The sequence below is a fragment of the Homalodisca vitripennis genome, chromosome 1, assembly GCF_021130785.1.
Source record: "Homalodisca vitripennis isolate AUS2020 chromosome 1, UT_GWSS_2.1, whole genome shotgun sequence".
Taxonomy (NCBI): Eukaryota; Metazoa; Arthropoda; class Insecta; order Hemiptera; family Cicadellidae; genus Homalodisca; species Homalodisca vitripennis.
In genome coordinates, this window is record NC_060207.1 from 221,615,605 (window position 1) to 221,642,536 (window position 26,932).

The following is a 26,932-nucleotide window of genomic DNA, read 5'->3' on the forward strand; positions in this document are numbered from 1 at the left end:
AATGTTATATATAACAAACTAAATAATGTTATACATATATTATTCTTTGCTAATTTTTATTTTAAATAGTATAAATTTATTAACGTATTTGTAAATTTGGAATCTTCCATTACATGAAATGTAATACTCTGTAAAATGAAAAGATGTTTATATAGTATAAGTTATTTTTTCAAATCTAATCAAAATGCGATCTATATGGCATGAACGAGCTGTCAAAGTTATTTTCCTCTGGAGTGGACTGGACTGGACCTGGACCAGCATTCCAGCAATCGATTGTAAACAAAGGAAGCAGCCCAGTCCTCGTAATATGGATGGGCTTTGTTCTAAGTTCAACTTATTCTGAAGTTAAGTATTTATGTGTGGTATTCTCCAAGCACTCGTAGAATACTATTGCAAATTCTATAGTTTTGTATTGATCTCGTGAATAAATTAAGATCATTATTGTAACATTCACTTTAGAACTTTGTTGAAAATGTTACTCAAATTCTGATGGAACAGCTGATCAGCACTCTGCAGAAACCGATCGTGATCAACATTTCCTGAGAAATTTATTATATGTAGCAGCTTAAATTTGACACTTTTGGCAGCATAATTTGTGTTTAGTAATAAATTAGTCTCGCATGTGACATTAGTAAGTCTCTTCGTTATAATCCCATTAAAATTAATGCTACAGTACATATTAATATATTTAATTTCTTATATATATATAACAATAAGGAGCCTAGCCTACAGCTAATTGTAAGCCTAATGTTATTTTTAGACTAGCCAACTTGGAAGTCAACAACTTTCACAAAATATTTAGTTTCAACAATTCCACCATAGGTATGTTGTATTTTTAATATAAAAATCTAATTTTGGATTGTTCACATATCAAGACAGGAGGTCATGTCAAAAACTGATATGTTGTAACTTATCTTACTATATATTTTATCATATACTACTAAACAAAATCTTTGATACCTGAACCTAGCATATAGACATTTCAATCCAATAACCTGGTTTAGGTCTCAAGTTCTGGTATGGAAATTTGATTAATATAGAACTCAGATATGTAGTTCCTAATGTTTAAATGGTTCTACATCATTGCAATATATAATTCACCACAAGAAATAAGGTGGCATACTATAGTAAGAGGTAAGACATTAAAAAAATGTATCCACTACAGGCCAATGTCAAATATAGTTGACAAACCAAAATCTCTCCGTAGACTGTTATCATCTGTAGGTGCACTCTGACTGAATGCACTGGATAAACGTAAACTATTGAGACATGAACACAATGTCTTTTTGTTGTCTCAAACATTTGATTTAGCCTATGTTATTGACTTATATTTTGTTTGTCGGTCTACAGTACATTTAAAAATTATGCTGGCCTCGTGGTCCAAGTGAAATAACTTACTCGTGTTTTGGTATCCCTATCTTGCACCAACATTTCCAACAAACTTGATTTATCTATTGTTGAATCAAATGATCTAGTGTGTTGTTGTCTTTTCTATGTTCAAATAAAAGGATTAAAATCGTGGTTGAAGAAAAATATTGTTGACTTTAATATAGTCAATGCTTGTTAGTGCATGTGTTAAATAATTGATATTTTGTAAGTAATTAAAATGTTTGAAGTAGATATAAAAATAATTATCGATTAAAAAATTTTTCTGGTGATTGGAAACTATATCAATATAATTATTGATACTGTGTTTTGATATAATCAGTATAAGTTATTGTACGTTGCGTGTTCAGAAAGTAAGTACCATTTCATTCTACTGCCACCGTAGCGGTGCAATCGGTGTTCCGTGCAAGCGAACTAGTCGTCCTTGTCCACTGGCTATAGACTCACACAATTTTAGTTGTTCTATGTTGTGTTTTCAGTTTTCTCTGAACATTTAAAATGTTTAAGACAGTTTGTGATCCCGCCGATTGTGAGATTCGTTCTGTAATAAGATTTTTGAACACAAGGAATGTGAAACCGGCTGAAATGTATCGTCAGCTTCGAGATGTTTACAGGGAAGATGTGATGAGTCAAGGAATGGTGAGAAATTGGGTTAGAATGTTCAATGGCAGTCGAACAAATATGAATGATGAGAATCAGAGCGGTCGACCTTCTTTCGTCACCGATAATCTGGTAAGGGCAGTTGACGATAAAATCAAAGAGAACAGACATTCCTGCACATGAAGTGTAAGCTAGGCGGCCAACACTTAGAACCTGACAATGAAATGAAAACTGCCATAGTGTCATGGCTACATTCGTTGGCGGGAACCTTCTACAAAAAGGGTATAGACAAATTGATCACCCATAAGACAAATGTTTGAACATCGGTGGAAACTATGTCGAAAAATTAAGGTTTGGGCTTTCATGTACAAGGGCAAGTTATAAATATTGCAAGGTTTCTGTGATGTCGTCTAGGCCATAGTTGGTTTTGTAATGTTAATGTAAAATGTATGTATTTAAAATTGTAATGTACGAGATTCTTCTTGTTACGGTAATTTATTATACTATTATATTACATTATACGATTTTTACATACATGGAGTTATTCGATAATAGCAATCGAATAACAAGTGTAGGCAGATTATTAAGTCTCCTCTGTCTTTTTTTTTCAAAGGAAAATACTTAAAAAAGCAAATTAACCTTGGAACCAGTGGGCACTTAATGTCTTACTGGTAAGGCCTAATTAGCATATTTTCAAGAACTTTTCTGAAAATTAAAAAAGTACGTAAGCAACACAATATCAGTAAATTTAAGAAATAATATATTACCGTATGTAAAAATAAAACTTACCAAAAAAATGTTGTGTACGTCCTTTATTCCAAAGATTTAGACTATCAGAAGATTTAAATTTCAAAAGCAATGTAAGTCTTAGACCTATTATTAAAGAATTAGGATTGGATTGGAAGAAAATTGAAAACAAAAAAAATTGTTATTGAACGGAATGATAAGAGCCTTAGGGATTACCTTGATAAAAGTAAAAGAATTCAGAAAAAACAAACCAGTTGTATATATGGTCGAGTCTGATGTTTCATCTAATTTGGAAGGCTGGAACTATACAGAAGGTGACTATCACAAGCTAATGGACCAAGAAAACTTAATGACTTGGACAAAAAAACAATCGATTCCTTACCTTCCACGAAATTTAGTCATTGTCATTAACACATTGAGTTCCTCCCCGTCGCACCGATCGGTAAGACAGCCAGGCTATATTGAAGTTGACAACTACGCAGTTGTTAGGGTACGGCATAACATATGTTACAGGTAACTAACATAGTCTAGCGGCAAAGTCCTGAACTTTTTCAGCTGAACCAAAGACCTTCTAGATAAAAAAAAAAAAACATTACCACTATACTTTGTCAATTAACTGCCTGACAACAAAGCTAAATAATGGTATTTTTATCGTTCCAATCGGCACGACAATTTAATTTTCAACAATGTGATTGGGAAATAAAACTTATGACATAAATAACATACAGTAAGTGTTCATTAAATTGTAATGAATGTATTTTTACTAAAATAAAATATTATGTTAAGAGAAAAAAAAGCGAATAATACAGTTCTAAATACGTCAAATAATTATAATAAGGGATTTTACGATCACTGTTTTACTTCGTAAAATGACATGTCAACCAGATCGGTTATATTTATACATTTAATAAAGTAAATAAGCTGTTGGAATAGTAATCATGACGATCTCTTTTATGTATGAAACAAATGGTATCAGTATCATGAGCAATGCAGTTTGGCAATACGAGGTGTAAGTTTCCAAATTGCCCTGGCACCTAATGTGTTGACAATGCGTCATTTCACAATATTGAAATATATAGTGCTCCTAATTTGAACTCGAAAAAAAGCTGATATGACTTATCTATGAGATTAGATGAGTATAAATTGAATGCGAATCTTCAATACCAAAACCTGAATTGTATGAACTAAGAAAACTGCACAAAAAGATAGATATAATAACACTTAGTTTTTGACAATATCCTCAACGAATTTGGTCATTCTATTCTTCGATTACTGCCATACCAACCAAATCCTAATCCATTTGTGATGGTTTTTGGAATAGTTAAAAAATGTGTAGCTCCAAAAATGCAATTAATAAAATGTACGATTAAATTCAGTCATGTAAAATAAAATAAAAGCTATGTCTGTAGAACTAACAGTAGACAAATCTTTTTGAAAAAGAAGTTAAAATGGAAAATGAATACTTCAAAAAGAAGCATTTAATTAATGACGAAACCAAGTGGTTCGTATTAAACATCGGTAACTAAGTCTGAAAGCAGCTGTAGTGAAGAGTATAATGACGGAGAGGAAATCCTCGAAGCTGCATTGTAAAGGAAGTATTATCCATTAAATAATCACAATAGTTTTTATTACCTTTCTGAGGTTTTTTTATGATTTCGGTTGGCAACTTTTCGGTTACCCAGCATAAGCCCAATCATATTTCTGTTGAGAGGGAGACTATTGTACAAAGTAGAAGTGAAATTAGTGTCAGTCACATTTCATAAGAAGACTTATTACTGATAGCCTAATTAGAATTATCGTACTGAAGAGAATATTTTTTTTGTGAGAATGATCTTTACAACTCTAGAAATTTATTTTACAGGTTTAAAAGTTCATTGTCTAGCAATTGCATACAAGTTTCGCCACATTGCCACCAACTCTTAGAGAATCTGTTTCTACGAGGGGTATTAGAAAAATAAGGTTCCCATGATTTTTTAAAATAGACAGCTCTATATTTCTACTTAGTGTTATACATCAATTTAAAAGTTAAGCTATTTTTCCACATAATCACCGTTTCTGTCCAAACACTTTTGTAGACGATGCTCCAACTTTTCTATCCCCATGTTGTAGAATTCTGCCGCCAATCTTTTGAGAAATCGGGTAACCTCTTCCTTGACTTCATCATCGGTACTGAAGCGTTGGCCACCCAAGTATTCCTTTAATTTTTGGAAAAAGTGATAATCACTTGGGGTTAGGTCTGGGCTGTAGGGGGGATGGGGCACAATAGTCCAGGAAAAAGTTGTCAGCAGTTCTTGAGTTTGACGTGAGACATGAGGTCGAGCGTTTTCATGGAGAAGCCTCACACCACTGGACAATCTTCCTCTCCGACGGTTCTGGATCGCGCGTCTCAGTTTTCTTAATGTGTCGGAATATCTTTCAGAGTTTACTGTTGTTCCATGAGGCAAAAAGTCGATGAAAAGCATGCCCTTCCTGTCCCAAAACACGGATGTTATGACAGACCGTCCACTTCGGTTTTCATTTTGTATTTCCATTTGGCCTTCACTGAATTCTCTACACCATTTCCGAACGTGTTAAACAGATATGCAGTTTTCCCCATAAACTTCGATTAGCTGACGATGAATTTCAATAGGTGAAATCTGTTTTGCATTTAAAAAACGTATAACAGCACGAATTTCGCATCTGGTGGTAACAACGATAAGGAGGTCCATCTTCGAAGGTAGCTAGGGCGGCACTGTTGGACATAGCCAGGCGTGAGTGGTATGGATAGAGAGAGGGACAGCTGATGGGTAAGACAGTGTTGGCTGATTTCTCCCAACATATCGCATTCTGTCTTGGCGGCTTAGGGAACCTTATTTTTCTAATACCCCTCGTATTTGTCAGGTACAAACAGTTTTTTTATTAATTTATTAAACCCGTATATTTTGAATGTAGGAGAGATAAGATATTAATTTTACATGCTGTGCGTATTATTGGTACGATTGGTGAAGCTGCAGATTAATATGAAATGTAAAATATTTCCCTCATCACTGTGGTAATCAGCTTTGTTGTCAGCTGATAACATTCATGTGAAATCGAAGATTGTATTGTCCTGCTTGGTTTGACAACAGCTGTGTCTGTTGACTGGTAAAGATTGCGACAACTTTCTCTTTGCTAAGAGAAGGGAGTGGGAAAGAAATTGTCCCGCCCTGTAAGTTATGAATTATCCTTTATTTATAGTACTACGTTATGTATAACATTAACTTGTAATCAATATTCCTAATAAAACAATATTTTATTTGGATGTTAAAAAATTAATATGAAATAATTTAATAATGAGATTTTGCTTTTTATTAGTCTTAAACCATCAGTTGATTATTCGTCCAGGAAACGTTAGCTGTTAGTTAGTGAGGGAACATTAACTATAGTCTCTTATCAATAGTGACACCTTCGAGGTATAACATTTCTAATTGATACTTTTAAATAATGGTTTTAGAAAATACTAACCCGGCAAGTGAAGTGTGTCGCACCTTTGATGTCCAATCATCTCAACGGCTAATGCTTATTGCAAAATAGGGACAACAAAGCCCCTAAAAAAACAAATGGGTGGACTTATCACATAAATGATGCTTAACTTTGTACCATCACAGAGGTATGCATACTTGGCACGTGATGACTGTTTGAACGTTACCGACTCGACATCTCACACCACGTCTGAAAAACATCACGGTGAAATCACTAATTTACTCACATCTGTTTGAACAGTCATAAATCTGTATATGAAATGGATAGATCTATAATGTTTGTTTTATTTTTTTTTTCATCTTTGATTGTTCCACATGTATACATATAGTTTTAAAAACATGTACCAGCTTTTTAATTTCATTAATATAAAAATAAATTGTAAACATTGTCAACATTTTATTTAAAAATGTATATGAGTAATATTTTATAATGTGTTAAAATTACATATTTTGTTAAACATCCTGTGGGAATACAGCAATAACTTTTAGTTGAAATATTCATAAATAAAGAAATGTAAGTAAAAATGATTGAAATGTGAATCTTTTTACAAAAAAGTTTCTTTGGGAAACATATGTAGCCTAATCTCTTACTTTTGTCACAATAACACAATTTTGGTTCTTACACTTTATATGTTAGTGTTCAGAATTAAATTTACTATTAAACCACAGGGTGTAAAAATTTATATTATTACTGTCACCTGAATAAGTAACTTTTATGTAAAATTTTGAAATTAAAGTGTAATTCTATTATTGCTATCCCAATAATCCAGTGTGCTCAGAAAAACTAATTTCAAGTTGCACAGTCAAAAAAAAAAAACACTAAAGAAATAAAAAAGTAAAAACCTGTTCTGAATTCTATTTAGGCTACACACCCTTACAAACATTGTTAATCAGTTAACTTAAGATGGAGCTGTCGTGGCACAACCTACTAAATATGTTTCATTCTTATACTCTTAGATATATTATTTTGTAGTTTTTCAATAGGTACACAGCCATCTCTGTATGAATGCTTGAGCCAAAGAAACTGGCCTATGGCAGACTTCAAATCTAATCTGACGGTCACTTAAATTGGCCTGTGGTGGTAAGACGTTTAATATAGTTGAAAATTTATCAAAATGAATAGGAAATATTTAGATTGTATAATAATATAAAAGAGGACCCCAGGATGGTTCATTTCTGGCTGGCTTATATCTTCCATTTGAACCTGCACTGCCTACAGCAAAAACCGGTGTGTCAATTTTATGTATGCAACCCATGGGTGTCCAAGAGCGGTTCATCACTAACCATAAAAGTCTAGATATTGTGGTGAAAGTGAATCAATAGGTCTAATCTATTGGGGAGGGGGGGACTGTTGGTGTGGATGGAGCTCCTGTAGTCTTAATGCCTGTTGCTACCTTGAGGGAATACCTTTTATTTATTTATTTTTTTTTTTTTAGGACAAGAAGCTTATAAATTGCACTTAGTCCTGTAAGAGCCTTTGCGTTGCTTCCGGAGTGATAGGATATTCAGGATGGGTAAGGTTAGGGAGTAGGGGCCGCCTCCTATCGAGATCCCATGAGGAAGAATTAGGGCACTACATCTCAAAGTCATCCCAGAAGAAGGGGAGGCCAGCTCTGAACCAGCCTCTCCAATCAAAATAGGCAGGGGGTGGCACACCCTTGTTGAAGTTAACAAGAACCTCTGAGGTAAGGGAACAAACCCCACCAACTCCAACAGTCATCTTCCACAGTAGACTAGACCTATCGAATTGCCCATGAACCCCAGAATCTCAACATTTGCGGTTAGTGATGTGCCGCTACTGGACATCCATAAGGTTGCCCAGATTGAAGTGGCACATCGGTTTTTGCTGTGCCCAGTGGTGGGTTCAACTGGTAGGTATAAACCAGCCAGAAGTGATCCCTGCTGGGTGGAGGGAATACCTTTCTAACCATCTTTGAAGGAGGCTGGAACAGATCTAGTTTCCCGTTCTTCCTCCTTATGATATCTCAACAAGAGGTGTCCCTTACCATCAACCTTACCCACCCTGAAAATCCTGAGTAAGCAAGTGCAAAGGTTAGGAATTTTCATAACATATTTTGTCTCATTGATGTGTGACAGCATTAAAGGTCGTGATAGTATACCAAATTGTACTAGGACTGATGTCATAAGCTTTGGTGCACATATCGAATCAAGTATCTTGAAATGTTATCTTATTGATACACACTAAAATACAAGTGTGCGCTCTGATCTTGGAGTTTACTTCCTTAGTGTCACTGGAGATGATCAAACTACCTAAACTGCATGAGCAAATAACTTGTGTTGTAATTTTGCATAGATATTTTTGTTACCTAATAGCTGCTGACTAAAAAGAATTTCTTCTCCAATTTACACCTTTTCTGCAATAGTCCTTAAATTTTCAAAATAACGATTAGTTACTGAATAATTTCCCAATAAAACCAAACCAAAAAAAACCAATAAACCAATAAAATTCAGCATTAATTGATGTTACTATAAGGTTTTTACTTACGAATAGTTACACGTTTATTGTAGATCTCAACTTACCACTGTTAAAACCTAATGAAATTCCAGAATATTTTATACAGATATTCATGATATTTAAACCTTACGGCATAAGGTGGTCTTCTGAATAAAATAAAAACAACTACTAAAATATCTTTAAATCTTTTTTCAAACTTTGTTGTGTATATACATTACAAAGACCGACTGTTTTTATTGAAGAATTAAATTACATTATTCCAATTTAACTGTAAATATCATTTTCATTGGTGATAATAACATTAGATTAGCAGAAAATAACACAAGTGCACACAAATACTTTAATTTAGTGAATAATCTTGGTTTTTATGCATTGATCAATGTGCCAACTAAAATAGCATTACATTCAGAAAGATGTACTCATCACATCTTTCATAATTTATATTTTAACAATTTGTTTATATTTTATGCTGTTAATAAACAGTTTTTAAAATTGTATGAGCTACTGTACAATGCAAGGTATCCTATGTAATATAGTTTAAATTGTACATTTTTGGCTGTGTATTTAGTCATGTTATTAATGAATATTTAGTCATTTATAAAAAAAATGAATGACCTTTTAGAATTTCAAAATTAGTGAGTTTCATTCCATCAATTAACGTTTGTCCATTACGAGCCGTGATCTTATAAAAAACAGTAATATGTGTATTATGTTGAATTATTATTTTATAACCAGTTAGGGTTTTAATGAACCAATTCAAAATCTTTTGGAATCAGATGACACATTGGCAGTTGAATCATGCATATTTTAATATATAATTTTACTAGTTGTTCAGTATAGCCTAAATTGCATGTACAAAATTATTTAAAACCAAATTAGAGCATCCAAGGTAATTGTGACTGCTAAACGAGTCAGAATCCAAAAAAAAAAAAAAATATCTGAAGGTTCAACATAAAAATATTGGAAGGTTCAACGTAGTTTCAAAAAAGATGGTAAAATTTTTAAAATGTAATTTATTTTTTCAGGAAGTGTCTTACACTAACATTACAGAGACATCCTTCAAAATTCCTGTAATTGGCAACTACCAGTTTAAGCTTCAGATGGAATAGAAACTTAGCACACTTTTGTGACTTTGTATTTTAATATGTAATGGCTCTGCAGATGAGACATTGAGACGCAGACGGGAGCAATGAGCAACAGCATGGAGAGCGTTCTGTCTCCACTGCCAGGGAACCGGCCGATGTCTCGCAACACGCCAAGGGTGTTCCGCAGTCCTCCACAGCCTCACATGTGTGTTCAAGATACTCTCAAGGTAACAACGTAATAGATATATAACACTTGACGTAGCTACAGTGGGAAGGGTTGATTCATTGTGAATATTGAGTTAAACTCAAGTTCACCTTCCGCTTATTGCAGCGTTTGAAATTTAACGCTGTCACAGACTCGACTCCTGGAATCCGGAGTCTTGTTTGTCTGACGAGATAAAAAAGTCAGCAACAAAGAAGCTCAAAATAAACTCATTTCATTATAGGAGAGACACCCAGACTAAAAAAATGTAGTTGATGAGACAATGACAATACCTCTTCACCTAGATTGCACTACTTTTTGTAGTCTGGGTCTAAATCTTGTATTATTATATGAACTGTCTTCCCAAGAATAATGTTTTACATTAATAGCTTAAAAATAATGTTAATGTTTTATAAAATTAATGAAAAGGTTTCATATTGAACGTTAAACATCCAAATACAACAAACTGTAATGTCTTTAAAAACAATTTCTGAGATTATATGCAAATGTATAATAGTGTACTCACATCAGTTATTTGTTTATTTATTTTGTTACAATAAATGCATTTTTATTAAATAAAATATTGTTAGTATGTAGACAAAAAAATACATAATTGGAAAATGCTCAAAATGTAGCCTATATAATATTCTATTTAAAAATTGTTGGTGATAAAAAAACAAATTTTTTTACTTTGTTTTCAAAATAAATTTTAAAAAATATGTTTTTTGTATAGGTTTACTTTTTAATTATATGTCATTATTGTTGTTGTTGTAAAACAGAAAATATAATATATTAAGTAGCAAATAAAATTAAAAGAATAAAATTCTATAACAGTCACGAAAATGCACAAAATATGCCTTTACTGTACAATTTATATGTAAAAGTGAACTATAACTCTTTTTTTAGTATTTCCTAATACTTTATAACTTAATATCAGGTTTTAAGAAACAGTTGAATATAATACTTGTTGGTGATTGGTCAAACAGAACAAAGCGCTTAAAGTAAAACAAAAAAGCATTCATAGCATTTTACGGCAATCACAAAAAACCGTCATAAACATGATAATGGAAGTTGTTGTTACGGACGGACCATAAAAAGTTAGGTATCAGACAATGAGATACCTCGAGAGTAGTAACTGTGTAGTAAAAGTAGGGGGGTAACAATATCTGTGCAGGACAGCCTAAAGTAGTAACAACCTGTGCAAAAACCGTTATTGTAAATAGTAATTAAACAATAATTGTATCCAATCCACCCTTGTAAAATACTGAAAAAGAATGCTTATAGTTAACCTACTACTGGTTATTTATTATTTTATCTTGGTAGGCTAAATAATAAATTTTTAAAACCTACTGTAATAAACTACTACTATACACTTTAAATAAATGGTTAAACTTAATTTGTATTCTGATGATTATAGCTAGAAATAATAAATAACTCAGTATGATACAAATGTGAACTTTAATGATGATAAATTAATTGACATACTAAGTACAGGTTTGAATTTTGAAACAAGATGGAGGATACAATAATGGTAAATTTTTAAATACAGTTCTTAAATTTTAGGGCAGGGTGGTCGTGCTGGTTAAATGAAATAGAAATATTAGGTATTGTTTTTAATAAAAGATATTATTGTAATTTTGAAAAATAATTTTGTTAAATTTTAATTATATTAATTTTGAATTGTTAGCCAAATCGAATGTTCCTGAGTCTTATATTCTTCCAATGGATCACTGTTAAATTTAAAAGGAATTTTCTCACCCAATGTCTGTCTTCTGCTTCTCTCTACTTCAGTGATAATATGAATTTAATAAATTAACCTTTCTTTTGAATCAAATACTGCTGAATAAAATGTAACCGGTATATCCATTCAATACAACAATCTTGCTTCACTTCTTCTATATCCCTCTCTCCTCTAAACTTTTAAACCTCTGCTCTCTTCACTCTTCAACAATCATCCCTGCACACTGTATCACTGACTTTAGTTTACTTTATAACTTTTGAGTTTTATATGTAATAAGGTGAATTTTGATTAATTTTGATATATTTAATTTTGTATTTATTATTGTTTGTATTAAAATTTGAGACAATTTATAAATAATTATTCCTTAATTATTTAATTATTATTACTAATAAATTTCTAAATTAAATTAAGTATTCATATGAATGTGAGATGGGTGTATGAAATGAGTCATTACACTACTGTTGCGACTAATTTGTAAGTATTTTTTTTCTAAAATTATTTTTCTAAGTTTTTTATTGAATATATTGGCCAAATAATATATAACAACACATTTTATGTTTAGAAAAGGTGAGTAAACGAACAATATGTGCTCAGCTGTTGTCTTTCACGAGCGTGTTTACTCGCTTCAAGCGGAGAAATGGCAGGTTGAATGCACGTGCAGGTTGTAAAAGTGAACAAAAACTATTGTGATTGGCGACAACTGTTTTGATGCGTCACACTCTATGAACATCACAATTGAAGAACAAACAAGCACGGAATTTGCATTATGACGGAATTTCAGGGAACTCAAATTAAGATTTTGAGGAGATATCCCACTTGGCGCGTTATAGGGAAATTACACTGGGTGATATATACCACAAACATTGAGTTAATTGTATGTTTGCATTATTGATTATTAAAAAAATTAGTTTTAAATGGACTTTATCATATTGTGTGTTGTTTTCTTTATCAAAAGTATAATTTTCACATGATTTAATGGTAAATATTAAGATCAGCGACTACCGCTCCGATCGCCGTAAGGTTTTTCGTACTAACACAGGTTAACGTAATTTCACCGAAAAAAAGAGTCCCGATTATCGCTAACATATAAAAACCAGTTTTTACGGCAGTACAATGTTGGCAATACAAAACACATAAATAACAAGATTTTCGACTATCAAACTAAAAACAATGGCCGACCATGGTCGTTTTGATGAGTTGACAGTAGTCACGTGACAAACAGGAAAGTTTCCGATTGGCCGGGCGGATCACGTGACCTGTAGGACGGCTTCGATAGACCGCCAGACGTAAACAAACAAACCCACATGGACAAGGAATAATTAGTGAAGTTATTGAAATGGCGTGCGATGGTTCTTGTCACACGCTAAAAAGACCCTAGCTTCCCTATTCAAAACTCAGATCACGCGATGCTTGCCCGCTGCGCAGCGCTTTGCGCTGCTTGCTCTTTTAGAAAAAAAATTAACTCGAGCTTGCAAAGTCCAAGCCCAGATCACGCCATGACTGCTTACACACACAAAACTCAGACAGAACTAACGCAGGTTTCATTACAGGCAAAAGATAAGCGGCGCGCGTTTATTACTGATAAGATAAGACGAGTTTATACTAGAATTAGTACATGGACTACTGCCCTACGAACTAATAACACCAAAAAAAAACGAATAAATGCATTGTCAGTCAGGTTTTTCAAATTTTGTTTTTTTCCAAAAATTTTTTTTGGGGGGGGAGTAAACGGCTACGGCGATAATCGGGACTACTTTTTTCGGTGAAATTACGTGCCCTGCGAACTAATAACACCAAAAAAACGAATAAATGCACTGTCAGTCAGGTTTTATTAATTTTATTTTTTCCAAAAATTTTTTTGGTGGGGGGGGGAGTAAACGGCTTCGGCGATAATCGGGACTATTTTTTTTCGGTGAAATTACGTTAACCTGTGTTAGAATGCAAAAAATTACGGCGATCGGAGCGGAGCGGTAGTCGCTGTTCTTAAGATTTGCCGATTTAATATAAATAATATGATTAAATAATTTAATACATGATAATATTTAAACAGTTTTTTCAATCACTTATCTATTTTTAAACTGCTCTACCCACAAAAAATTCACCTTCAGCAAGTAAAGATTTAATCACAGAACATTGTTCAACCAGTGTGGATTTTTAAGTGGACTTGCCATTATTAGACCTAATTTGAGATTATGAATGACTCATCAGCTTAAGAAGGTTTATTTCAGTGTTGCCTATTAAAAGTTGTCAAAGTAACAAACTTTTCTTGCCAACTGTATATTTTCCTGCTGACCAGTCTGTCTCTTTAATTATTGAATGCCTTTCACGTTTTTATTTTGAATAGATAATTTATCCTAGAAAACTAAATATAGTCTAGTTCATTCAAATTAGTTATTTTTGTCTGTTTATCTTAGTAAATTTATAGTGTCACATCAGTGGAAACAAGTAGAAAAAGTTAAAATGGGAAAGGAAAAGATTGGTAGAGAGGGTGCTGGGTGTTGGGAACAAAACTGACCTCTTTTAATTCAAGTAGGTTCTTACAAGAGAGAGATTTGGGCAGACCAATTAATCCTGCACAGCTCTTACAACTCTAGTGGCCACATTTCATGTACCTATTATTATTTTTATAATTTCAAAAGAGTATGTATTTTCTTGTTTCTTTTACACTCTCATAAATCTGTCTCAGATCACGTATGTGATTGGGTGTATTTCGTATCATTAATAATGTATAAATAGTTTTTAAGCCTGGAAGTATTGTTGCTAAGCCTGTAATGTCAGGCACTTTTTTGCTAGTTGTGCACATTATCATTTAAATATTTGTAAAATGTAAATCATTAAGGTAAAATATATTTTATTGATTAGTACATTACAGCCAAAATTCAAACATAATTAGCTATTTAAAAATAAATTTAATAATTATTTTATTGCATTCAAAGAGAAAATAAACTAAAGTTGAAAACAAAATTTCCCAAGTAAAGCTTCAGAAAAATAATTTTTAAACAGTTCTTTTTATTTTAAAGGTATACTAATTGTGTCAAAAAAGGTTTACTCTAAACCTTTCACGTGTTAAATCTAACAATAAAATATTACTTGTACAAACAATTTTTTTAAGTAGTAAAATGTTACTGGTGACCAGAAGTGGCAAATCAAAGTTTGTATTGAAACTTTATATATTTTCAGTGTTTGTATTATGCTTTGAGCCTCCCCTCCTAGGTTCACTTTCTTGCTGGTTTACACCTTCCAGTTGAACCCACACTGGGTACAGTAAAAATCAAATTGTCACTTAAATCTGAGCAACTTTATGGATGTCAAGGAGCGGCACACCACTAACCGCAAATTTTGAGATTCTGGGGTGCAAGGGTAGATCGGTAGGTCTAGTCTACTGGAGAAAATGACTGTTGGTGACCTATTTGAATTGTATGTTCTACTGCAATAGTTTGTTTAAGAAAACCCCCTGAAATTCAATTCACTAATATTGTACCAATACATAGTAACACTGATAATAGGAAGGTGACTGCAAAAAGAACTAAAGAAAGCTAGTTGTAGTCTTTTGCCACTTCCAGGGTTAACATGTGATACACATTACGTTACATAATTTAACTATGATTAAATGTTATATAATTTTATTATCATATCATATTACAAAGTAGTGATTAGTAGTGTGCTATATCATGTCTTCGCATATAAAACGTTGATTGATTGAAATTAGTGATTTACTATCTTGGCTAATAAATTGATTACCATGTGTATTTGACTATAATTTTCGAGTGTTTTTTTTTTGTTTGTTTTCCAGGGCACACAGATAACGTGTTTCATAAACGTGATGTCCTGGTGTAAAATCGGTGTACCGTCCCAGCAAAATGCTCCCATACCGTTGTATGGAGGTGTCAAAGTGCCTTTGAGTGACAGGTGTGGCGTGTCCCCCAAGCAAGTCAAGACCAGCAAAGAGAAGCCCTTGGTGTTCGCTGTCATGGTAAATCCTAACGTGCTCAAACGAAGTGGGAAAATGGCGGAAAATCCTCAGGTCAGTTGATTGGGATTTATTACCATGGAATTCAATCTAAAAGTGTTGTGCTCAAAGTTTTACCTAATAGTATGCTCATTATTCTCATAGCAGACAGAGTGAACAGTTTTTTTGTCCATAAACAGATTATACATTGATTGCACTGTTCAAATACCCTCAACAATTTTAAAAATTTATATTACATGAATAGAATAGAAAATATAATTTGTATTACATGAATAGAATAGAAAATATAATTTATATTACATGAATAGAATAGAAAATATGTCTTCTTGTGACAAAATTAGGACCTCGTTACTGTATCTTACATTTAACCTCAAATATGCAGCTTGTGCGTGGAACCAGGTATTCCAACAGAGGTTTTCCGAGATTGCAAAATTCGTTATTATTCCATTTTGTTGCTCTTCCGCTGTAATTATTTTACAGTCTTTACTTTTATTAGTGAGTATATTCATACTTAACAAATATCCTAATAATCGCAGAGGCATTCGATTTGCTTAGATTCTAAAATTACGACTCAACATCAGCCGTTTTTGTTTTATTTGTAATTCAATATACTGATGTTGACTTGCAAGATCGGTTTACATAAATTATTGTGTCAACTAAACCTCTTTTTATAATGCAACATAACAAAAGATTGTGTGTATCTAGTTATAAATCATTAAGAGTTAGAAGGCGAGGAACGACTTTGTTTAAAAAAAAATACCTAGGTACCAAAAAGAGCATGGTAAATATTTTTTGTTTCATTCTTAAAATGTGGATACAATAAAACTGTAATGGCATATCCAGTTGCAATTGTAAGAACAGAAAAAAAAATTTTAATTTTGAAAACATTGAACTGTCAAAGACCTTTTTTCCTTATTATAAAAACTAAACCATTTTACTTTGAAAAATACTTTTTCTGTAGTATTATTATATGAGGATGCATATATAACATTGTAATATCTTGTTTTAAATAATATAATAACCCACCTTTTCATAAAAAGTGACAAAATTGCTTTTTATGAAACATAAAATTTGAAAACAAAACACGCATGTTATGAAGATTTTAGTAATGTCCATTATTGACCATTTTAACCTACAAAAATGTTAGAATTCCTAAAATAGTACATTATTTTGTTTTGAATTTATTTACAACCTTTATTACATACGTTAAGATTGAAGAATATTTCATATCCTATTTCCATCCTAACAAATATTAATGTATTTCTAAAAAGAAAACAAAGAAACGGAGCAGGCTATTGTTACACTGCTGTTGACATAAGTTGTTGTCACTGCCCTGTCAACTATGTCACCGTTTAGTAGGAAAGGTTATAACGGTCACAATAGTTAGTATTTCGGCTGAAAATGATTTTCTAATCATTAACTCTTTGTAAATGACATAGCCGGGTGTATTTCGGACTCTCACTTGTACTTATTTGCTGATGACACATCCCTCGTAGTCTCCAGTAAGAGTAAACCACAGCTGGAGAATCAAATTTTCATAGACGGGAGCTCATTATTTCAGTGGCTGGAGGAAAACTCTTTATGTATTAATACAGCAAAGACCAAGCTAGTTGATTTTGCAATCAGAAACCAGTTGGATAATAAATGTTTGAATATTATCATAGGGGATACCGAGTTTAGTCCGTCAGCCACTGTTAATTATCTTGGTGTTGTTTTTGACCGTAATCTGAACTTCTCAAACCATATTGAGAAAGTTACAGGTAAGCTAAGTAGCAGTATTTTTTTATTGTCTCGACTTGCCTGTTTCAAAAGTGCTGACATCCTCTTGTTGGCTTATCATGGTTGTTTTTTACCCTTATTTATCTTATGCAGTACCAATATGGGGCCATGAAAGCACCAAGACGCAGTATGTTTTCAGGTTGCAGAAGAGAGCTGTTCGGATAGTTTTTCACTTGGCCGGAAATCAGTCATGCAGATCGCTATTTCGAGAGAAAGGCATACTCACTTTTCCATCAATATACATCCTCAACAGCCTGACATTTCTAATCAAGAATTTTGGTTTATTTACTTCTCATATTACACATACTCATAGATACCAACTCCGTCACAACAATAACATAACCCTACCTCGCCATAGCACCACTTTTTTCAGAAATAAAACATATTCCTCCTGCATATCATTGTTTAATTCTCTACCACAGTATCTAAAGAATGTTAAGGAGCCCAACAAATTCAAAAGCCAATTGAAAGAATTTTTAATTCAAAAGGAATATTACAGTGTCCAGGATTACTTACTTGAGAAGAAAGACTAGTTTTAGTATGTTATGTTTTGGTTCTGTATGTAATGTTAAATTTAGTAATTTAGATAATTTTACTTTAATTTGACCTCTGCCTGTGCAATCCTTGTATTGTTTGTGGCAATAAATGATTTGACTTTGACTTTGACTAACAGATTTAATATTATTTACAATCAATTTCTAATTGATGTCCTTAATATCCACTAAATAAAAGTATTAAAAATGCAACTTGATTTTAGGATAGCAGGTATTTTTCACACAAATATTGGCAGTACAGAAATAGACCATCTGATCTTTTCAGAATACTTTTCTGTCATCCAAAAGTTGTATGTCTGGTTCTTGGAGGGAAGTTCACAAAACCTTTTTATGCCTTTTCAGTGATACTTTAGATGTCTGTGGAATTGTATATTTTTCCCTCTTGCAGACATGCTGTAGGAAAGAATCTTAGAGATGGACAGTGCCTCTAATTCTGTATTAGAATCGCTAACGATTTCTTAAAGGAATTAGCTAATCGCTTCTTTCATTGTACATTTTTAAAGAGGTAGCTTTGTGGCAAAGATGTCAGCTCTTTTAATTTATCTGCCTACCATCAGTATATCTGTTGGTTGTTATTGTATTATTGTTTGTATCATTGTCTTTTCCTCTAGATTTGATACTCATCATTTGAGAGCGTGACCTTCAACTGCATTAAAAAAAAGTGTTAGAAAAAACGTTCAAAAAATTAAAAATGCTACAACCAGACAAGTTAGAGAATTTTTAATTTGGCAATATCTTTTGACACTCATATAATAGAAAAAATTTACACTACAAGATTTCTGAGTTTAAATATTGACAGTAGGCCTACATTAAGTTGGGCCAACCACAGAAATTATTTTAGTCGTTGGGATTGTGTGTCTTACACAGAATAACAAAATTGTGTAACTTTAAAAACCATTTACTTTCATTTATTCATACTCATATAGCCTACGGTATAAGTTTATGGTTCAACATGAATGCAACCTTGATCAAATCCTTCTCATGCAGAAAAATCTATTAGAACTATGTGCAACCTTAAAACCAAAAGATTCAGTCAGACAGATGTTTTTTGAAATTGGCATTTTGACAATTCATAATCTTTATATTTTTGAAACAGTATAATACATAATCCAACATCAACTTAATGTTTTATTATATAATATCCATAACTACAAGGGCGTATTTTTTCTCCGATCTCACACTACGATGGCCAGACAAGTGGCAGGTCCACTGTGTGCGCAGTAGTTGTTCACGTTCCACAACTTCCCAAGTACAACATCTGTCACTGCTGAGTAAGTAGCCAGTTTGTGCTGAGTTGCAGTCATATAAACATGGCCCCCTCTATTGATCCTCCCGTCAAATATGAATTGAGGAGTGTTAATTTGTTTTCTGCAAGCAGAAGAAAGTAGTGCGGAAGAAATCCATCAGAGAATGTGCCTTTTTTTTGGAGAAAACACGAGTTGTGCATGAATGGTGTCAAAAGTTCAAAGATGGCCGAACTGACGTGCACGATGAAGGAGGTCAAGGACTCAAGTCTGTCACTACAGATGGCCTTGTTGAACGAGTTGACAAAGTGTTTAGAGAAAAGCATAGGTTCAAAATAAGTGCTTTGTCTTTGGAATTTCCAGAACTATCAAGATCTTCTCTTAACTCTGTTGCCACAGAACATTTAGGCTCCAAAAAGATTTGTGCTGGCTGGATGCTAAAGATGTTGACTAATATCGACAAAAATCGCTGAATGCTTTTTTTAATTGATTGTTGAATTTGACAAATGCGCATCTTTAAACTTTGGACACTATTCACGCACAACATCGTCTTTCATTATGTTTTTTCCATAAATACGGCACATTCTCCAATGGATTTCTGCAGCATTGTTGCCTTATGCTTGTAGAAAGCGAATAACACTCCTCAATTCACATTTGGCAGGAGAATCAATAGAGGCGGCCATGTTTATGTCAGTGCAACTCAGCACAAACTGGCTACTTGAATTCACGCAATCAGTTACTGTGCACGCATGGACTTGCCACTTGTCTGGCCATCATGGCGTGAGATCGGAGGTTGGAAAAAAAAACAGTCCTTGTATAATATTAGAAACCAGATAATCTCTAAGAGATATATACTAGAAATGTAAAAACAAAACACTAGTTGTAAAGGTAAAATGTCCTTTTGAAACTTTCCAAATTAAATGAAAGTTGAAAAATATAATGTAGGCTACTGTTCATAAGAAAATTAAAACCAAACCTGCTGAGTACAGCTTTTTACTTCGTAGAGGAATTTAATGATAATAGACATTGCTTAATGACAATCGTAATTTAGTTTAAGTCAGTCCTATTTAATTTTAATGACTAAATGTAATAAGCTTTACTATGATGTTAGCTTGTGACACTATCCAACTGTATCTAGTGTACAGTTTGTGAATAAAGATATTATGATTGATTGCCATATCCTACAGAGTATGTCAAAATTTTCAAGGAGAATACAAGGCTAAGAATGTATGATAACTATTATTATTAATTATTGAAATGTTTGATGAAATATTTAAAATAATCCTATTTCTTGTAATTAAAATTACATTGAATAAGAAATAATTTATTCCACGAATTGCATTTACAAATTTTATGAAATGCAAATTTCCCTCAGTATTTAACAGCTTAATAAATGTTTAAAAATAAGAAACCGTTGAAAAAGTAAGATGATTAGAATATATGATCTACAACAAATAGATTGAAAAGTCCAAGAAGATATAAAGTATATATTCTTCTAATATTAAGCTATATTTTGTTGCTATTGTGAGTTTATAACATGATGTAATCAAAAACAATGGAAATCGTTTAAGAAATACATATTTATTATACATGTTAAATATATCAACTGGATAGTTAAGTATCAATAAGATTTGATGCATGAAATTGTATTAATACTTAGTATATTTTATCCATCAGTGTTATTAAAAATCATGTACTAATTAAATGAAAACACTTAATTAATTTATAATGTTATTCCAGGAACGGGATGGCCTCATAGATCTGATGTTGGATTTCATCGAAGCCATGAATGAAAACATCAAGTTCTCCAGGAACTTTATGGTTCTGAAGGATCGCGATCTGACAGGAGAGCTGAAGGACATTTGGGCCGTAATCCAAGCGAAAAGGGACGCAGAGAAGATTCACCCGAGCCAGACACTGCGGGACGAGAACAGCCATCCTTGCTCACCACAAACTGCGTGCACTCCACAGAACGCCAAACATAAAAGGTACAGAGAAATACAATCAAGAGTAGCATCCTTCTTCCTCTGCTAACAAACTGCAAATAATGTTATTAATTTTCAAAGTTGCAAGATATTCACTTTATGGTTTTTTTTGTTTTTTTTTATTTTGTCCTGAGGGAAAAGGACGGTTTGTCCCCACGCTTAGTCCTAAAAAGGACCTTTGCGCCTCCCTTACTTAAATTTGTGTCCTCAAAATCCGACGCTTTTACAGAAGCCTATCAGATTTGAGGGCTCCTATTCTCTGATATCCTTGGGAGCTGAGGAGATATGCTCCCAGGAATCTTTTCCGAATTTTTGAAATGGTAGGACAATTTAACCAAATATGCTCAGCTGATTCCTCCTCTTCTCCACAGAGTCTACATTCGTCAATCTGGTTAAGACCCACTCTCATAAGATGTTTCCTTAGGGGGCCATGTCCTGTCAACATTCCTAATATCAGTCTTATATTCTCCTTACTCTGATCTAGGAGAGCTGCCCACCCTTTAGCGTAAGGAGAGATAAACATTTTGGATAGTCTTAATCCTGAAGCTTTTCTCCAATAATTAATGTTTCTTATCCTCTTTTCCCAATCTTTTACAAGAGCTTTGCTGTTGGAGAAAGCTATACCGCAGCCTGGCTCAGGCCCCACCATTATGGACTCCGCTCCTTTTTTGGCAAGGATGTCTGCTTTTTCATTTCAATGAATGCCCTCCTCATGGCCCATCACCCAACCGAGTGTTACTCTGTTATTCGTAGCCAGCTCAGCTAGAGCATTCTTACATTCCCAGACTGTTTTCATTGTATGTTGTAATCCGATGAAACATACATTCACAATGCCAGAAAGATTTTGTTCAAATTATAGGTTCTACAACACAGTAATTTTCTATTGTGAATTTTGAGTTTAGCTCCATTTCACTGTATGCTTAGTGCAGAATCTAGATTACAGAAGAGATCTGATGAGACAATGAGAACACCTCTTCATCTAGATTACACTTAATAACTGCTCGGTAAACCATACAGACCTCTTTTGTGGTCCTGATGTATCTGATGTTGAAATAATGCAAAGAGTTAGTTTCTAACATTTTTGTTGCTGATTTTTTTTTATTTCTTCGGATGGATGTGGATTCCAGGAGTCAAGTCTTGGGCAGTGTTAGATTAAAACGCTGCACTAAGCGGAAGGTGAAATTAAGCTAAACTTGTCATTTCCATTGTAATTCATGAATTTTACAAACTTCTTTTTCTATAAATACATAGTAAGTTGCTGTAAACATATCCTGTAGATTGCAGTAAACAAACAGATGCTCATCAAAGGTGTTCTGACAATATTTTATTTCGTATAACAATTATGAAGTGCTGTAACAAGTCACTCCTTTCAGTGTCATGTAATTAAGAATTTTCTTCAATATTGCTTTTTTTAATTATGAACATTCTGTTGAACCTCAAATGTTCTTTATTACTAAAAATGTATTACATACCTTTTTGGGTCTTTGGGCTGAAGTACGAGAATAACATCATAGTTTTTCAACCCTTAACTACTTAAATTATTTTAAGAACTGTTGTATAATTTTTAAATTGTTATAAAGTAGCCTATTAATGCTCAGCCAATGAAAAGAAATATTCTTTAGAATAGATTATATCATTTGTGAGGAGTTAAAAAGCCAATGATGACAGCACAAAGCGAAGATCGGTGATAAAACATATCAGGTGATTGGACTTTCCACCGAGCTCCCCATACAAGTGATGTGAGGTGATTGGCTAGTTAAGAATAAAGTAGTTAAGTATAAGAACTTTTGGTTGTGTTCGTCCAACAAAGTAATTGATGTTATTTGATGATGATCTGAGTATGATGACTTTATGCTAAATTTATCTCCCTTCCATCACCTAGTTGAGTGTGCATTAGCGAAGCGTATCACTTGAGGGGCTGGGAAAAATTTAATTTCTGTCTGTTGGTCTATCTGTCTGCACGACATCTCGAAAACAAACTGACCTATGTACTTGAAATTTTGCATGAAGCTTCATTTCTATATAGGCAAAGATGAGTTTGTTGATGATGGTGTGTGTTACAAACTGAGTACATCATATGTGATTTCAATTAGTGAACTTTCATTCATGGAGTAAAAATTAAAAAAAAACTTGAGTGAAAATGCAGTGTTAAAATTCATTGACAAGATTTTATGACAGCACATTCTTGTATTGTAGTAGCCTCCTTAGCTCTTCGGAACTTTTATAATTTAAATACTCTGTTATGAAACCTAACTTAATGATTACAAATGGGAATATACCATGTTGCAAGATATTTCTAGAAAGCTTTCATCTGTAAACTAAATTTAGCATAAAACAGTGTCACGTGGGTTGACACAATTTCTCATCTTTCTGCTAGGGGGATGTAAACTTTTTTTATGACTCTCCCTGTTTGTAGGATATTTTGAGAATTAAATGAGCTAGAGACTTGACAATTTGTATGGAACCACAGCAAAGCCTGATGCGCAATTCGTGGTGTGACGTACTCCTACCTTGTTGTGTACATCAGTGGGTGTTACATATCCTTTTCGTATCTTCCATCCAGCCCGTTGACTATAATGACCCTCTTAGGTATTTATGCATGATGTTCTGATCATAGTCCTAAAACCCATCCTATGATTATGCTGCAGGAGTGACGAGGAAGGAGAGTGTATGGAGGCGTCGGAAGCGTGCTGCCAGGACGAGGCAGCGTCACTGCAATCCGAGGCCAGAGGGGACAGTTGAGCTTGGAGATAACCGAGGCCACGTCCCACGGTCAATTACACATCACACGTCACATCATCTGCACCCGAGCTCATCCCACCTTGTCTCCATCACTGTTGTACGATCGTCATTGTACCAATTGGAGTTTCATATATTACCTCTACTGAGAACTCGGCTTTTACCAAAATTATTGGAAGTTTCCATTTGTGTGATATTCTTTTCAGACTTTTAACGATGACGAAATTGTTCAAGACAGTATGTGTATTGAAATGTTACTAATCAGATTTTGTTTTGATGTTATATTTCTTGATCTCGAAGTTTCATTTGAGACTCACTTTCATCAATTGGTGGTGATTCGTAATTAATATAAAATTTCATTCTTTCTGTCGTTGCATTTATTTAAAGTTCATGCTTATGTATTGAAAAACATATGATATCGATTTGAATTTTGATTTAACATATTTATACAGTTATCAATAAAACTGTTCAAATTAATTGATTACCTTATTAAAATGTATATCAAAGTTTATGTCGATGAGTGTTTATTGATGAATAGTACTGAATTAATCAAATTTGAGTGATCTATTATTACGCTACAGTGGATTTGTACTACAACTTAACCCTTGGCTATAATAAGTATTTCCATCCAGTCTAGAAAATTCACACCAGTAGATCCCTGAAGTATCCGTGTGTATCAAAGTAGATTTATTTAGGATCTGGCTATTCGTTTAATTTTAAGTTTTTGATCTCCAGTACACGTATGGTTTCTCCCCGTTAAGTGGATATGATTGTATTTCGGTGCCATGTATTGATATCGACACTATATTTTGGGTCCAAGAGATTTCTGACTTGGTTTGATACCGCACTTGTTTGAGCTTACGATGGAACTCTGTCTAGGTGTTAGTGATTTTGTACGGAAACAGTTGTTTCCGAGTCGGAACTTTTTGTATTTTGTGATACCTGTGATTTATTCATGTCTAAATACTGTGTCATAACGACCGTTTGTAAGCTTGCTTTTATTTTCAGAGCGCATCAATTTCTTTCATTTGAAATCGGTAATGTGAAATTTTAATGTTGATTAATTTTATATTGGGCAGTCATTGCTATCTTGTTATGAAGCTTATAAGTGCTTTGCTTTTCAATTAATATCTTATATTTTCATTGTTAGTGTTCCTTACAGTATACGCTTTAAGAAAGTTGTTACTTTTGTATTGGAAAGTATTTTTATTTGACAAAATGGAGTCAACTTTTGTTATTTTTTATTTCTAATTTTAAGACTGTTCTCAAAAGTGTTCTAACTACTGTTTGTTCATTATTTTATGTGTAAATATTTAAGAGTGAATATATGATATTTAAGAAATTCAATGGCAGGTTTTAACATAAATTGTTTTCTGTTCATTTGGTTCAATACCAGAAATTTTATATAGTCACTGTTTTTTTCTCAATCATAAAGCTCAGTGATTATTTTAAAATAGAATCTGTTTTAATTTCTGGTAGGTACTTAATATCAGTGATTTGTGTTTTCAATATTTATGATAATTTTTTTATTAAATACTGTGTATTAAATATTTTTTCTGATTTCCGCTGTTCTCTTTTCCTGCGTAATCATTGTTCTGCATTTCCTCAGATACCAATACCAATCTACTCCTTATCAATTCTGAGTGGGTAACTCTCCAACTGCTTACATAGAAAGTGATTTCTATATTGGTAAGCCTATTTTGGTCGATTTGGTAGGATTTTTTAATGGCCAAATAGCACTCGCTCACTCATGCCTTACTGATCACTAATTTTTCAAGAACAACATAATGTGATAGTGAACTACTGAAATAATGAAATTTTAATCTTTGGACTTTTTTTGAATCTGTTGTTTTACACATTTAAAATCTATCTGGAATTCCACCTCATAATCTTGAGTTGAAAGTTTGTGTTCCGATAATGCTTCTGTGGAGTCTGATGCCACAGAATCTTTGCAATGACATGTGACTACAGGTTAAAGCTTGACACGTAAACATTATTGAAGTAACTTTCTTCACAGGTGTCGTGCGGGAGAAAGCTTTTTTATCTAGAATCCCTTTGATTCCATCGAACTACCGCTTTGTTTAACCCTTTACACTCGCTAGGCCCATACTTAATCTCTCGCTAAACTCAAGTGGAATTACAGGTAGTTGTCCTCTCAACTCGGCAGGCTACAGCTAGTGGCCCGCCCGGGTTTACGTTACCATATACGTCACAGCGACTTGTATTTAAATGGCTGTATTTGACCTTGGCCTCATTAAATGATTGAGGTGTAAATGAAATTTTCAAATAATTAACAAAGTTCATTAGCTTTAAGATTAAATTTGATCGATAAGTTGTCATAAATTAACCTATTTTAAAATTATTTTTATTTGGAAGGTAAAAATACAATCAGTCTCAAGTAGGTCTCTAATATCAACAGTATATAAAGTCACTTCTATATTTTGAATTTCCGGTCTCATTTTCCAGCCAAAGTAAGGTAGTAAAGTAAGTGAGGTAGCATTGCAATGAGCATGAGTTATAACTATCGCAGTGGAGGTCCGATAATTAAAATTGACTTCCAATTGATAAGACTGATAGAAATGGTTGAGATATGTAGCATTAACTAATGAATCGGTTACCTACGAATTACTATTATTGGGCCATAATTTATAATGTTTTAAAGTATGTTCTTCCAAAATTTAAGTGGGTGATACATCCCGATATCAACCCTCCCCTCCCCCTCCCCCTGGATATACCACTTCCCCACAGTAAAGTCCAAATATTTCAAGATTGTAGTTGTGACCTGCAATTTTTCAATGCAGTTAGAAGCAGAAAGCCTTGATGATGATAGTCTTATTCAATATCACTTTACATAATGTGTATATATTGTTATTAAAATATACACAAATATTAATACCCATTTAAAAATAACTAAAAAAATAAAT

The 26,932-nt window shown here is 33.2% G+C and overlaps 1 protein-coding gene across 2 annotated transcripts; it reads left to right on the plus strand.

Moving 5' to 3' along the window:
- Positions 1-223: 223 nt before the first annotated feature.
- LOC124353081 (PIH1 domain-containing protein 2-like) lies at positions 224-25,569 on the plus strand. 2 transcript variants are annotated; one of them, XM_046802895.1, is made up of 5 exons: positions 224-345; positions 9,871-10,021; positions 15,531-15,761; positions 21,025-21,272; positions 23,918-25,569. In XM_046802895.1, the coding sequence occupies exons 2-5, from the start codon at positions 9,899-9,901 to the stop codon at positions 24,009-24,011; spliced, it is 696 nt and encodes a 231-aa protein (XP_046658851.1). In that variant the 5' UTR covers positions 224-345; positions 9,871-9,898; the 3' UTR covers positions 24,012-25,569. The 2 variants fall into 2 exon arrangements, with proteins under 2 accessions (XP_046658851.1, XP_046658852.1); XM_046802896.1 differs by lacking the exon at positions 224-345 and adding an exon at positions 387-631.
- The last annotated feature ends 1,363 nt before the right edge of the window (positions 25,570-26,932 follow it).